At 38.3% G+C, this 16,352-nt stretch overlaps 1 protein-coding gene across 2 annotated transcripts in view; it reads left to right on the plus strand.

The window, feature by feature from the left end:
* The window catches only part of LOC107779401 (uncharacterized), a 30,357-nt gene extending 15,957 nt beyond the window's left edge, over nucleotides 1–14,400 (plus strand). The window contains exons 5-9 of one of the 2 annotated variants that reach the window (XM_016599837.2): nucleotides 234–305; nucleotides 3,181–3,239; nucleotides 3,780–3,867; nucleotides 3,966–4,124; nucleotides 14,046–14,400. In XM_016599837.2, coding sequence (XP_016455323.1) covers nucleotides 234–305; nucleotides 3,181–3,239; nucleotides 3,780–3,867; nucleotides 3,966–4,121 — 375 coding nt within the window. In that variant the 3' untranslated portion in view covers nucleotides 4,122–4,124; nucleotides 14,046–14,400. Of the gene's footprint in view, nucleotides 1–233; nucleotides 306–3,180; nucleotides 3,240–3,779; nucleotides 3,868–3,965; nucleotides 4,125–14,035 lie in introns of both variants that reach the window. The other variant, XM_016599836.2, reaches the window with a different exon arrangement.
* Nucleotides 14,401–16,352: the final 1,952 nt, after the last annotated feature.

The raw sequence follows: 16,352 nt of genomic DNA on the forward strand, positions 1-16,352 counted from the left end.
GTATTTCCTTTATATATCATATTAGCGTGTTTTGCATTTTGTATTTTCTTCTAAGGGAAATAGGTGGTTTCCTTGGCTAGTTTAAGTATTTTCTCTTGAATTTCAATAAAGACATATAAGGTCAGAGTTTTTGTTATTATGCGAACTAATCAAGTTGGCACAGTTTCCTCTTTATTTGTGCAAATCTTTCATTTTTATCTGTTAGGAATTTGACTTTGATGTGTTCATTGCAGGACGGTGTGAATATTTTGGCTGTTAATTATGGTTCCCCTGGTGCATGCCAATACCCTCGTCAATTGAAGCTTGTAAGTATTGATCCCTAAGTTTTAGACCCCTACTCACCAGCTAACCTCCCCGTCCTTTCTGCCCAACTTATATGAAGTATATCATGTATGTCTAATCAGTAGTTCTCGGATTTGAGCTTGAGAATTTTGATAGGGCAATAGAATGATACTACTCTGTTTGAAAGCTTTAAGCTGTTGGATCAGGAAATAACTTAAATGTAATTACCAATATCTTGGCAATCATTCAAAATTTGGGTGCTTTTCTCTGAAAGCATCTATTAGTATCTGAAGATCTTTTACCAAAAGATACCTTTTGGAAGATTACATGATGTATTTAGATTTCCTAAGGGAATTATAACCTCATTTTTCAAGGAACCTCTATATTTGCTGTACTTTTGATTTTTAGGTTTAGACCAATGACTGAGGCAAAATGATTTTTCACTCGCAACTTTTGTGATACTTTTTACAATTGAAGTGTTCTATTGCGAAAAAATAATCTATCTCATACAGAAGAGGTATACAATATAGATACCAGCCGGTGATTTTGACATCGCCACCAAGAATATTCTTTTCTTTATAACTGAGAAATCCCCAAGGGATAGTGGCGCACAGCTTGAAACTTGATGGATAATGGGCCTAGAATATCTTATATGCAGCTGCGTGCCAAGATATACCCAAAAAAACAGCAAAATCTATGGATAGTGGAAGCATTTTTCCCATCAGTAGCTCTTGTATTTCTCCTCCCAACTAGTCACATGATAGCTTGACAGATGATATCTCAAGCTCCGCTTCTTCCGATGGAGCTGGCTTTGGACCTTCAGCTCCAAAGTAGATTTTTGCACTGTTAGGCATAACCCAGTTTGTAGCGGAAAATTTCCAGTCTTGTCACCCTTGGAGCTGATAAGTGGGTGGTCGACTACCCATTTATCAGGAAAAAAAATATTATTCCAGTCTTGTCACATACTTGGAACTTATAAGTGGGTGGTCAACATCTGCTGTTTCTTTACCATAAGAATCTCCAAATGTGTATTCTTCTCTGCCTTATATTATTAGCCGTACGTATAGTGTTCCAAGCAGTTACATAAAAGTATCAACCTCCTGGGGAGCTCTACTTCGCAAGCTACTGAATGTGGAGAAGTATCTGGTTGGGTTTTTCAGCAAATTAGGATTTGACTTTATATTGTCTTGTCATATGTCCCTTCCATAGCCAAGAGGCGTTGTCCTCCCATTTTGTGTAAATTCAAGTCAGTCTGTAATTGCTTAGTTCTTCCTTTCTCTGTCTTGTAAAGCCTTTCTGAAGTGCAGGTCCCAAAACATTCATCCTCTTTCCTCATAGCAGCCTCTTCTGGTTCTGGAGATGCCAAAAGTGGCTAAATCAGATCTTCAGAGGCTTAATTCTCCACATCCAGAGTGAAAACTTTAACTTGTACTCAGCTGGAGAAGAAACAAGTTTTCAATTTCATTGAACTTCAAAATCCAAATGTGAGTTCTGTAATGTCCAGGTGCAATGAGACTTCTTTTTTCTGATAACCGAGAAATTCGCTAGGGCCAGCTGGTGCACGGTTCAAAACATGGTAGATAATGGGCCCGCCCCTCTACCCTTCTCTGCTCTAATATCTGGCTTTTGCTTGCGGCGCGATTCGACCTTGTGATGTGCCCCTTATTCATATATCACGTGCTACGCTCTTACCACTAGACCCAGGGCGATTCGATGAAACTTAAATTCTTGACTATTACCTAATACATAGATCATTGAATTCGTGTAATGGGGATGGATTAGCATTCACTACATAACCTAGACTCAGATGGTAAAGGCAGGTCTTTTGGTCATACATCAATATACGTGCAGAAATCTTGCTTAGACAGAGTAATTCTTTCTCAAGTTAGAGAAAACTTGACAGGCGTATTATAGTTTAATGACTAAGAAAAGGTTATTTGGGCATCTGAAAAAAAGAAAAGATTATTTGAGTCCACACTTCTGTTAATATGAGTTTGGTTTGAAAGACAAATTATTACTAAAAGCTAAAACATTAGAGAAATAATCTGGATTGCTATTCGGAACTATAGAACAAAATTCATGATATGCTGTGGAATATTCTAGTTGTGGAACTCTGTCTGGACCAAGTTCTTACTATTGAAATACGTAAACTGGAACAGCTAAGTTGATTCAGTCTGTACTACTAATCTTAAGAATTATCTAAAATCTGGTAAGGAATAATACTGCTATTTCGGTCTCTGAAAAATCTGCAACAACCCAAAGACCTTTTATACTCAATTTGAAGTTCAAAAAAAGAAAGTCTTGATTTCTCACCTGATATATTTCAGTCAAAGAATCAAGATAGTAACTAACCGACAATTCACATCAGGCTATTGAGAATTTTATAACCATCAAGTACTGATAAGTGGCAAAATGAGAATTACTTTATGCAATGTGATTTAGTGTAAGGTTGATACAGGTTATGGTTTCCTACAATTAGCTTTAGGTTCTTGAGAGACTCACTATTAGATTTGTTTCCAGGATGGATCAATTAGTACTGCTGGTGATGCTTTTGAATCATAGTGTATGAGATATTCATGTTCTCTATGTCAGTTACATTTTTCTATTTATAAAAATCTGGGGACTATTAGCAATGTCATGCATTAGGCAATATTTTTTTCGTGAGGAAGTAAACCGTTTCCAAATCATTTCTGCTGGTTCCGCTGATGGATTCACATGCTACCTTTTCTTTTCTTTGTATATTATTCTCTTTCTAGCTTATTAATGGGACTTGACATTAGCTAGTTTAGTAAGTGAAATGTAATAGCAAATTTTCATGGTATTGGAGAAGGAAAAGGATTTCATGTAAATAAGATGCTAATCCTATGACTGATGCTAAGTTTTGTGCTTCTATTTCAGCCTGCAAAATGGTCCTTTAACTCTCACACAGTCCTAAAACCTACTGAACAGGCACCCAGGCAAGTCACTGTAATTTTTTATTTTCCTTGTTCCTGACATTGTATTCTGCTTTTGCATAAAGCAAGTGACAGGTGGTAACTAATCAACTTGGGTAAAAAGATCATATCATGACACTATGCTTTGTTATCAGGGAGTTTATATAAGCTAATAATCTCCTTGAGAGAAGCTTCAAGTACCTGGCTGTGTGCCAAAGGATAATTTGATGTGGCTTTTTAAATTGTAAATATGGCTCCAGCACTGCCTTTGTTTTGAAATTGATTCATTTGACTATTCAAAAGCAAAATGTGTCAAACTAGTCAGGAGGGGTGGAGATTAGGGGAATCTTCTCATGCTCCTTCTGAGAAACTTAAAGAAATGGCTAGGGAACAGTCTGTCAGATGACAATGTCCCTACTTTTAGTACGAGCATTACAGATATTTTTGTTTTTGAGCTTCTGTAGAGCAGAAAAGGAAGATCAAGTGAAGCCGAAGAAATTTGTGCATGTTTCCATGAACTTATGTTGCTTATTTCCATGATACTAAAAAAAGTTGTTGGAACAGAACACCTATATTTTCAGAAGCTGTTGTTGGGGAGAATGGAGAGGGTGAAGAAATTCAGCCTCCAGAGAGATCTTTCTGGGCTAAATATGTGAGTTTGAATCAGTTACTTGTTTAGTTTCTTGTAAACCTAATAATTGCACACCCTCATTCTCATATTACAATTTTTTTATATGATCTTTATTTCAGTGGATGTATTTGATCCCTCTCGGACTCATTGTTATGAATGCTATGACACAAGCGATGAACATGGCCGAAGAACAGACTAGCGGACAAGCAGGGGCCCAAGGACAACAGGTTATTGGAGCTCAACGTGCACAAAGTACTGTGGTACGAAGAAGATGATAGGTGAGTAAGTTGAAGTTAGTTTGAGTACATTTGTGATTTATCTTCATTACCTATTTATACATCCATGGTATAAATTGTATTAGCCCTTCTTAGGTGTCTACAAATAATGTATTTGTGGTTCCGAGTATATTAAGTTACAGCAAATATCATGAAGTACTTTTTAATTTTATTTTCGATTGTTTGAGATTTCTTGTAGTGTCTTTTGTTAATGTAGTGATTAGCTGTCTCAATAAGTTTAGAGTTCCCAAAACAGAATTTTAATTTGAAATGGACACACGTTATGCAGAAAGAAATATGTGATGGCCTATCTGAAATGTTAACCAACTTTTATGGTTGAAATGTGCACTTTCGCATTCCACTTGTACAAGGCAGCACCATATACCTTAATTGTGTTTGATGCTTCCATTTCTCTTTCTTCGATCTCGCTGGATTAGTATAGCATATACCTTTATAGGTCGCTTCTACTGATATAGTATCTGTTTTGGGGGTTATATTTTATGGAAATTTGTGTGGTCATCACTTTTTCCGTTGTTTTTTGGATCTTTTTGTTTTCCGTTACAAGGAAAGGGTTTTTTGATGAAGACCCTTACGAGAAAAGGGTTGATGTTTGCTGTCCACAAATGGTCTTCTCTGAGAAATGTAGGACAGAGTGGAGCGTTGTTGGTTGCCTTACTCTAGCATAAACCAAGTTTAAATTCAAAGATGACTTTTTTTCTCTGCAGATGAATATGATCTGCCACTAATGACTCTCCACCCGTTCAAAAACCCCTTTGTCTCCTCTTCTTTATCACCCACCTAAGGTAAGAGGAGAAATCTTCTCAAACTTCCTTTGATTTATCTTCCTGTAGGATGTAAAGCTGAGCTTTTGCATTCCACAAGTGGTGCTTTGTTGGAAACAAAGAGGAGTGGAGTGTCTTGTTGATTCCTCCCATTCTAGCATAAAACCAGATGCATATGATCTGCCACTCAGGATTCTCCACCCGGCCAAAATACCTTTAATCTTTTCTTACACATTAGGTGCATAAGAAGAGAAATTTTCTTAAATTCATTTATCGTACGCTGTATCCAGAAGTTCTTGGTAGGAGTTGATCATTTAGATTCTACAATTGGTGCTTTTATTAGAAATAAAGAGGGGATGGAGTATGGTTGGTTACTGCTGTTCTAGCATTCTTCTTTTCCTCTTTTTGGATAAATATTCCTGCGCCTCTGGCATAAACCATGTTGAGCTGAGGGTCTATCGGAAACAACCTTTCTACTCCATCGGAGTAGGGGTAAGGTATGCGTCACTACCCTCCCCAGACCCCCCACCTGTGGGATTTTACTGGGTTGTTGTTGTTGTTGTTTTTGTTGTTGTCTCTGGAGATGCATGTGATTGCTACCAAATGCACCTGTCAAAGCCCTTTTGTCTTTTTTTACACATCACCCAAATAAAAAGAGAAATCTTCTCAAACCTTCCTTTGTTGCACACCCAATCCAAGACCTCTTGGCAGTGTTGGAATGTTGCATTCCACGTGTGAAAATGCACGGGAAAAAAATCTATTATTTATATTCTATTCAATTATGATACAACGAGCCCTATTTATATAATACATATCCTACTCCTATTCTATGTGGGACTAGGACTAATTAACGTTATTTACATAACTATCTAACACTCCCCCTTAAGCCGGTGCATACAAATCATATGTACCGAGTTTGTTACATATGCAACTTTACGAGGACCAGTGAGGGACTTGGTGAAAATATGTGCAAGCTGATCATTCAATTTCACAAACTTTGTAGTAATATCTCCTGAGAGTATCTTTTCTCTAACGAAGTGACAACCAATCTCAATGTGTTTAGTTCTCTCATGGAACACCGGATTTGATGTAAAAGGCAGCTTGATTATCACACACAAGTTCCATCTTACTGATCTCACCAAATTTCAACTCCTTGAGCAACTGTTTGATCCAAACTAGCTCACATGTAGCCATAGCCATTGCTCGATACTCTGCTTCTGCATTAGACCGAGCAACCACATTCTGTTTCTTGCTTTTTCAAGATACCAAATTACCTCCTACTAAAACACAATATCCAGACATAGAACGTCTATCAGAAGGTGATCCTGCCCAATCAGCATCTGAGTATCCAACGATCTGCCAATGGCCTCGATCCTCAAACAATAATCCTTTGCCCGGAGCGGATTTTATATACCGAAGAATGCGGGCAACTGCATCCCAAAGATACGAGGTAGAAGAGAGAACAAAAGTGAGTGGGGAAACAAGACAGAGAATGGAACTTGATTCTGGATAGCCGAGCATGACATATGATTAATAAGATAACAAGATGTGAGAACATCCCCCAAAAATGCAATGGAAGATGAGATTGTACGAGTAGGGTACGAGCAGTTTTAATGAGATGTCTATTATTTCTTTCGGCTACCCTATTTTGTTGAGATGAGTATGGACAAAATGTTTGATGAATGATTCCATGAGAGTTCATAAGCTGCTGAAATGGGGAAGACAAATACTTTAGGGCATTATCGCTACGAAATGTGTGGATAGAAACCGCAAATTAATTATGAATTTCAGCGCAGAAGGTCTGAAAAATAGAAAACAACTCGGATCGATTTTTCATCAAAAATATCCAGGTGCACCGGGAATAATCATCAATGAAACTGACAAAGTAGCAGAATCCCAATGTAGAACTCACCCGACTAGGACCCCAAACATTTGAATGGACTAAAGGTGACTCTACTCGATTGTCAAGACGCCGAGGGAAACGGGAGCAAGTATGCTTACTGAGCTGACATGACTCACTCTAGAGTGGACAAGTGAGATAATCCAGGTACCATTTTCTGAAGTTTTGACAAACTGGGATGTCCCAACCGTTTATGTAATTAATATGGTGAATCTGTAACAGGACAAGTTGTTGAAGAAAGACAAGATGTGAGTTCATGTGATTTAGCAAGGATAAGGTAATAAAGTCCATTTGATTCATGCCCGGTACCGCCGAGGGAAACGGGAGCAAGTATGCTTACTGAGCTGACATGACTCACTCTAGAGTGGACAAGTGAGATAATCCAGGTACCATTTTCTGAAGTTTTGATAAACTGGGATGTCCCAACCGTTTATGTAATTAATATTGTGAATCTGTAACATGACAAGTTGTTGAAGAAAGACAAGATGTGAGTTCATGTGATTTAGCAAGGATAAGGTAATAAAGTCCATTTGATTCATGCCCGGTACCAATGATCCGCCCCGTGCTGCGTTCCTGTATAAAAATAAGGTCATCACAAAATAAAACAGAGCATTTAAGTGATTTGGCTAAGGGACTAACGACTATGAGATTAAAAGGACTACAGAGAACATAAAGAACTGAATCTAAAGGTAAGGAAGGAAGTAGACTTGCTTGACCTATACCAGTTGTTATGGTTTTAGACCCGTTGGCCGTTGTGACTATTGGAAGAGATTGAGAATATGACATAGTAGTGAAAAGAGATTTGTTACAAGAAATGTGATCAGATGCACTTGAATCAATGACCCAAGAATCTGATGATGAAGATTGGTGGGAGACACAAGTCACGCTATTACCTGTTTGAACAACTAAAGCTATCTCCGAAGATGTCTGTTTTGTACTGAAGGGAACTCGATATAATCCGGTAGAGAAACCATCCAACTTTTCATAGTATTGGATCCCATTTCGCTACAACCAATTTCTCAAATTCTTGACTAAAACTTGTATGATTAACCGTAGAATGCCAAATCAGAACAAGTTAAGCTAAAGACTTCCCCTTTTGTTTTGTTTTCCTTGGTTAGACGGAGTTGGAAAGGAAAGGGCGACCTCTGGAAACCAAGTTCTTCACTTGAAATAGTGAAAAATGGAAGAAATATCTGAGAAAACACTGTTCACAACATGTGAAAGCACTGTTCACGCAGGAATCACTGTTCACGCCGGAAAAGTGCAATGTTCACGCTGGAAAAAATAAAAGTTGTCGGAATTTGGTTTAAATTGTATGGGTAGAAGCTTAGCGTCAACATTCGGATCCATAGGAGTGTCAACAAGTCTGCAGCGCATCATTCCAGTCTCAAGAATGTCTAAGGCATACTTCCGCTGTGAAATAACAATACCTGAGCTAGAGCGACCTTAATACCTAGAAAATACTTCAATCTACCCAGATCATTAGGCTGGAAGTGCTGAAAGAGATGCTGCTTCAGATTAGTAATACCATCCTGATCATTGCCAGCAATAACAATTTCATCAACATAAACCACCAGATAAATACATAGATGAGGAGTAGAATGCCGATAAAACACAGAGTGATCAGCTTCACTACGAGTCATGCCGAACTTCTGAATAACTGTGCTGGACTTACCAAACCAAGCTCGAGGGGATAGTGACATGCGCAATCAGCATACAAAACCACTAGACTCCCCCTGAGCAACAAAACATCAGGTGGTTGCTCCATATAAACTTCTTCCTCAAGATCACCGTGGAGAAAAGCATTCTTAATGTCTAACTGATAAAGAGGCCAATGACGTACAACATGCATGGACAAAAAGAGGCGAACATATGCTACTTTAGCCACGGGAGAGAAAGTGTCACTATAATCAAGCCCAAAAATCTGAGTGTATCCTTTTGTAACAAGACGAGCCTTAAGCCGATCAACCTGGCCATCCGGGCCGGCTTTGATTGCATAAACCCAACGACAACCAACAGTAGACTTACCTGAAGGAAGAGGAACAAGCTCCTAAGTGCCACTCGCATGTAAAGCAACATCTCTTCAATCAATAGCCTGCCGCCATCCTAGATGAGATAGTGCCTCACCATGGACAAAGATGATATAAAAGCATAATGAGGTGATGACAGGCGATGATAATTTAAACCGACATAATGGGGATTAGGATTAAGTGTGAATCATACACCTTTGTGGAGTGCAATTGGTTGACTAAGATGAGACAAGTCCGCAGTAGGTGCAGAATCTGATGCAGGAGGTGAATCACCTGAGCCTGATGCTGGACGTGGACGATGATGATAAGTCAAGAGTGGTGGTCTTGCTGCTGAGGATGTAGGAGGAGCAACTATAGACTCCTCAAAAGTATGTATAGGTAGTTGTAGTTGTGGTGGTGCTGTGGGTGTGGATTCCTCACAAGTAGGTACATGTAAGACTTCAGATATATTAAGATGATCAGAAGAAGCAAAGTAAGGTTGAGACTCAAAAATGTGACATATACCTATGAAGATCAGGTGAGTAGCAGCGATACCCCTTTTGAACCCGAGAATAACCAAGGAAAACACACTTAAGAGCACGAGGAGCTAACTTATCTTTTCCAGCAGCTAAGTTGTGAACAAAACATGTACTCCCAAAAATACGAGGAGAAAGAATGTATAAGGGTGACTGAGGGAACAATGCTGAATGTGGAATCTGATTCTGGATAGCAGATGAAGGTATTCGATTAATCAAGTAACAAGCTGTAAGAGCTGTATCGCCCAAAAAACGCAGCGAAACATGGGACTGAATGAAAAGTGTGCGAGCAGTTTCAATGAGATGCCTATTCTTTCTCTCTGCTACCCCATTTTGCTGAGGGGTATACGAACAAGATGTTTGATGGATAATTCCTTGAGGTCATAAACTGCTGAAACTGAGAGGATAAGTATTCTAGAGCATTATCACTACGAAAAATGCGAATAGAAACACCAAATTGATTTTTAATTTCAGCACAAAAATTCTAAAAGATGGGAAACAACTCGGAACGATCTTTCATTAGGAAAATCCAAGTACATCTTGAGTAATCATCAATGAAACTAACAAAATAACGAAATCCTAAGATTGAACTAACTCTACTAGGACGCCATATATGAGAATGAACTAAAGAAAAAACAGACTCTGAACGACTCTCAGCACTACGCGGAAAGGTGGCTCGGGTATGTTTCCCAAGTTTACACGATTCACAATCTAATGTAGATAAACTAGACAAACTAGGCACCATCTTTTGAAGCTTGGATAAACTCGGATGTCCTAAACGTCTGTGAATTAGGTCCGGAGGATCTGTAACTGGACATGCTGTGGAAGGATTGAGTGAGTTAAAGTAGTAAAGTCCTTGTGATTCAAGCCCTCTGCCAATTGTCTACCCCCTACTGAGGTCCTGCATAATAAAAGAATCATCAATAAAATATATACCACAATGGTGGGCATGAGCCAAACGACTAACAGATGCAAGACTAAAAGGACAACCAGGGACATAAAGAACGGAATCTAGAGTGACAAAAGATGAGGGATTAGCTTGTCCAACTCCTTTTGCTTTAGTTTGGAACCCATTGGCTGAAGTAAGAGTAGGAAGAGACTACGAATACACAATGTTCGACAAAAGTGATTTATTACCAGATATGATCAGAAGCTCCTGAGTCCATGACCCACGGTCCAAGAGTACTAGACTGGAAATACAAGCAAAAGAATTACCAGCAACATGAGTATCGATCTGAGCAACCGAGGCTACTTGTGGAGATGTCTGCTTACTTGCTCGATACTGAAGGAACGCATTATATTCCCCTTCAGATAAAGAAAATCCTTGATTACCTGTAGTCTCGGTTTGAGCAACATGAGCGTTTCTAGGTGGCCGACCATGTAAAGAATAGGATACTTCACGAGCGTCCAAGTTTATTACAATAAGAATACTTGGGTCGAGATCCCCCAAAACGACCTTCTCCTCGTCGATTCTCCATAGCCTGAGATGTTCGATTTTCCATTGTCTGAGATGCGAGAATAGAGGAGTCAACAGTTGGTGGTGAGACCACTGTGTGACTGGATGGCGCAGCAAGACGAAGCAATCGAGAGAATAATTCATCAACTGTAGGAACCGAAGGCCTAGCCAAAATTTGGTCTCTCACTGAGTCAAGGTCATTAGGCAGTCCAGCAAGTGTAAGAACTAGAAACATCTTCTAATGTTGCTGTTGTTGTTGTTCAACACTAGTAGTGACCAACATCAACTTCTCAAATTCCTCCAAAACTGCTTGCACTTCTCCCAAGTAAGTAGACATATCCAATTCTTGTTTCTTTAAGTTTGTCATCCGAGATATCACATCATACAAACGAGATATGTCATTAGTGTATAAAGTACGAGCCTTCTCCCAAATTGAATAACTTGTCTGGAATGGACGAAACAAAGGCATTAACTAGGAATCAATCGATCGCCACAACAAACTACATAATTAAGCATCAATTTTCTGTAGAGTGCTTTGGCCTTTTCATCTCCATCACTAGTCTTCTTGGGTAGGTGATCTTGAACACCTTGACCCTTGCACCACAACTCAGAAGAAGCCCAGGCTAAGTAGTTTGAACTTCCCATTAAGGGTTCCGAAGTAATCATCAAACTTGAATTTCCTGAACCCGTATTTTTAGAATCAAAAATATCAAGCCCCAAAGAAATTGTTGGACCAAATAGCACAGATAATCAAGAACACTAAAAAGCTCACAGGAACAGTGAAGAAAAAAACACTGTATCTCACCTGAATCTGAACAATCGCCGGAAATCTCACCGGAAAATAAAAAAATCGTCGGAATTTGATGTAACTTGGATGGATAGGCTCGTAATAGCCTCGCGAGCAAGCTGTTCAAAAGAACTTTCGTCAGAAACTGACCTGAAAGCAGCTCGCGCCGACGCGTGAGGAGATTTGCCGGAATTTTTTTCCCTTTGGTTGGCGCGTGTGGGCGCGTGTTGGGGTATTTTCCGGCGGAGTTTTCTGGGGTTTGGTCGCCGGAGGGTGTAAGACCCTGTGGTGGTGTTGGTTTTAGCACAACACTGAGGGAAATGTAGGTGACAGAATAATAGCCCTAGAAGTCGCCGGAAATTGACACACGACGACTGTCCGGCGGAGTTTTCTTTCTCGGATGTTTCTCACCAACGCTTTGATACCATGTGAGAAGTATAGCACGAAAACTTTTTATATTAATTATCTAAAGTGTTGTACAATGCCCTATTTATATACAGTGATTACATAATAATATGTATCTACTTCCCGATGTGGGACACTCTACATGATTAACTACTCAACATTTATATTCTATTTAATTATGATACAATGAGCCCTATTTTTACAATACATATCTTGCTCCTATTCTATGTGGGACTAGGACTAATTAACGTTATTTACATAACTATCTAACACCACGATATGTGCTTTATCAGAAACAAACAGATGGAAGTCTCCCCACTCTAGCTTAAAAATATTTTCTCGAGGTGTCTGCCGCCGGTTCATCCTACCCGTTCCATTTATATCTTATCTTAAACATCATCCACTTAAGATAAAAGGGCAGCCCGATGCATAAGGCATCCCGCGTTCACGCTGGGTCTTGTGAAGGGCCGGCACCTTAATGGGTGTGATGTAGACAACCTAACCTAATGCAAGCACCCTCCACTTACGATATAGAGGACAAATCTTTTCAAACCTACCTTCATTCCACACCTATGACCTCTTGGAGGAGAGTGGGTTTAGGATTGATTCCACATAATTAAGAAGTTGATGACTACTATGTTTCCGTTTTCTCTTCTAGGTTCTGCCAAAATTTTGCATAGCAAATGAAACGAAGTAGATAAATTTTAATGCCTTCTGCTCTTTATTTTGTTTTAAATGTTTTTATCTTATAGGTAGATCTCAAATTGCATATAGCGAAGTTGTCTCAAAAGACCTACGATCGCTTGGAAATTTGGAAACATTGTGGATTTCGCCAAGGACAGAACAAAATGGAAACCAAGGATCCATTTAGACAATACCAACTAATTAGGATTAAGACTTGGTTTCTATGTTGGTTAGGATTTCATTTATTCTGTTTTAAGACTGCAATGCCAGTGTGGGGTATGTGTGAGATTTAGAGAATTTCTAATAAGGACCCTTGATTTGCCTTAAAGTCGAATTATCTAGTATTTGAATGAACTGGACATAAAAAGAGTGCAATGGATACATATAATTTATGTAGCCAACCTTTACTATTGTTTTTGATTGATAAATAATAAAGACTCATCACACCGATCACAAAATAACAATAAAGAAAGACTATAGTCGTGCATTGAATTTCAGATATCTAGTAGAACTTTTCTTTTGTGTACATCCTGGCCAATAAAAATTTTCTGCACTCTGAGACTTATAATTACTGGAGCTGGCTCTTTTGTGAGAGTTAAAGAGAATAAATGCTTTGCGCATTACGAAGCCGGCGTAACTCATTGGCTTTTTGGCTGGACCAAAAATTAAATTTTATACGTTATATATGGCTGGTGGAGTGTTACATTTTCTGTGGAACAACTTTTTTGGCAATTGACTCCTATTACAGAGACCGTCGTACTCCCTCCGTCCCATTTTATGCAATACACTTTGACTGGGTGTGGAGTTTAAGAAAAAAGGAAAGTTTTTTGAAACTTGTGGTCTACAAACAAGCCATAGATATTTCTATGGTGATAAATCATCTCATTATGGGTAAATTGGAAAGTTTAAAGTTAAATTATTTCTCCATATAGAAACGTATCCGTTCTTTTCGTGACAGACTAAAAAGGAAAGTGCATCACATAAATTTAGACAAACGGCGTTTTACATACTCCAGCTTTTTGAGGGTTTGATAATTTAAAGCATTTTTGGGCTCTCCCTTCTATTTCTTTGTCCTTCCTCCTCTTGAGTGCTTGTAGGAGTTGGCAAGAGTGCATGTGATACTAGTTTTCTGGATTTTAGCTCCATCGCAGATTACTACTGATAGGATCTGTTTTCTGCAAGGTTCCTAGTGGAATTCTATACTTCCGTAAGGATCCAGTTGTAATTTTCAGCACAATCTTACTGCTGCTTTTGCTTTTATTTACTTATCAATAAAAAAATATCTTTGCAATCGGCAAGTTCAAACTTCTATCGGAAAACAACTAGTTGTTTGATTCTTTGTGCTTTGATGCCAGCAACTTGCAGATCCCCTGGATTTTCGATCTTCAAGATGGTAATACTGCGGAATCAGGCCCGTTGGTTCTGATTGAAATATCCATTGATATGCTTTTGTGGGGTGAACAATTAACCTCTGCAATGATTTGAGGGGAGTAAGGGCATTTTGAGTCATCAGTTATTTTTGATTGACATGATTGAGTGGTTAGTATACATTTTCTTCCTCTCTTATGGAAGATATTTGTAGGTTTTGATCGTTACATTTGTACCCATCTTTGAGTGTCGCTGAAGGATACTTTCCTAAAATGATGGCAGATGTAAAACATAGGTCTATATCCTTGATTTCAATAGTTTGTACTATTTATTTTAAAGTTTTCCACTTGAACATTCTCTCTTTTCATGCTTTTATTTATTGTCTTTGTGATTTCTAAGTTCCTGCCAAGCTTACCTCATTTCTTTATTCTTTCTCTTTTGATGTTACGAGAATTGACAAAAGAAAAATACCATCATTTTGGGGAGGTCTCAATTCAGTATAACATCATTTTGGGAGAGGTCTTAGCAAATTTGTTTTTGCCTATTTTAATATGAAAATTTTGAAAATCAGAATCATCCCCTGAATTGTTTATGATTTTGTGGCTGGGAATTTGTTTTTTGAAAAAATGACACTGTATACCTACTCTTAAAATAATAGCTGAAAAATGTATATTTATTGTATATACATTCTATATGTTATATACAAAAATTATATAAATTATACATTTTTTCGGTTACCGAATGTAAATAGTTTTCGACGCGAGCTAAAAGTGAAAAAACCCTTTTTTTTGGGGGCAAGATTCATGTTTACGTTTTAAAAAGCAGCACGTTTTTTCTTAACTTTGCCGGTGAGAATTTTACGACAATAAGATCCCCACACCTTATAAATGTTATACCATTAAGATGGTTTAACCCGACAAAACCCAGTTGAAAACTGACTCAAAGTTAAACTTTAATGAATTTTTTTCTAGTCTAGCTCTTATTTTTTTTGGGGTTAAAATGTCAACTTTGCGGTGAGAGCCTCAGAGGTTAGGCTAGACCTCAACCTTTGTTGACATCTAAAAGTTGAATACATACGAGATAGGGACAACGAATATGTCCACTTCTTGGGCAAAAGTTTGAGAGGGTCATATCTTTATATACTGGAATGCCCTAGGATATGTATGAAAGGCTATTGGACAAAACGGAGGTTTCAAAGTATATCCTATAAGCAAAAAGTATACATCAAATTGTTTCCTTCTGGTTTTTATTCTGAAAGTTGTAATTTGATCTCTATCTATCATTGTTGAAACTTTCACCTCTCTTGGTAAGACATTAGCATCCATGAAGACATTAAAGGTTTTGGTATGTAGGTCCCAGTTGGCCAGCATATCAGCATTACCATTTGCTTCTCTACTGCAATGGCTGAAAGTAGTGTTGCCTTGATTCTTAACCATTTGCTTAATTTGCCGGGGGGTGGGGGGGATCAAAATAACTGTTGATCTCATTTATCTAGATTTAAGAGTCAGATTCCAACTTGAATAGTCTTGTAGCCTTTTCCCATACACCATGTTATTCCAAATATCGAGGGTCATATCTTTATATACTGGAATGCCCTAGGATATGTATGAAAGATTATTGGACAAAACGGAGGTTTCAAAGTATATCCTATAAGCAAAAAGTATACATCAAATGGTTTCCTTCTGGTTCTTATTCTGAAAGTGGTAATTTGTTCTAATAACTATTTCACATGGATGATGTTGAGTCTGCTTTTGATTTTGTCCACCAGTGTACAAAGATAATTTCACTCATTAGTGATAGAAAGCTTAGTGAAAAGTATACTTACCTGGGTGAGCATAGTTGTTTCGATTTGGTATTTGAGCCTTGCAATAGATATCTCTTTACCTTCCAAAGTGATTGCTTGCTCCTTAGGTTCCACCAGGCTTTAGCTGCAAAAGCATTTGAAATGTCCTGAATGGATCTAAAAACTGCATCTCCTTCATCTTCTTCATAGCACAGAGAAGTCCAAGAGAACTAATGGATCTTGTTCTTCTCCTAATTGTTCCCCCCAAAAAAGTTACTAATATTGTTTCTCTATGTGTTGAAGGACAAATTTGGGAGGGTTACAACAGTAGATAGAATGTGCATGGGAATGGAATGTAGAACTGCCTTAATAATGATAACTTTCCTACCCTGCACTTTCCTACCTATTTTAACTTTAATATCACTAAAGTAGATTACTTTTTTCCTTCCTAGGTATATGGGAGCTCCCAGATATGTGAAGAGGAGGGAACTATTAGCAAACCTTGTCAGATCCTTGACTTG

This window comes from Nicotiana tabacum, chromosome 21, assembly GCF_000715075.1.
Source record: "Nicotiana tabacum cultivar K326 chromosome 21, ASM71507v2, whole genome shotgun sequence".
Lineage (NCBI taxonomy): Eukaryota > Viridiplantae > Streptophyta > Magnoliopsida > Solanales > Solanaceae > Nicotiana > Nicotiana tabacum.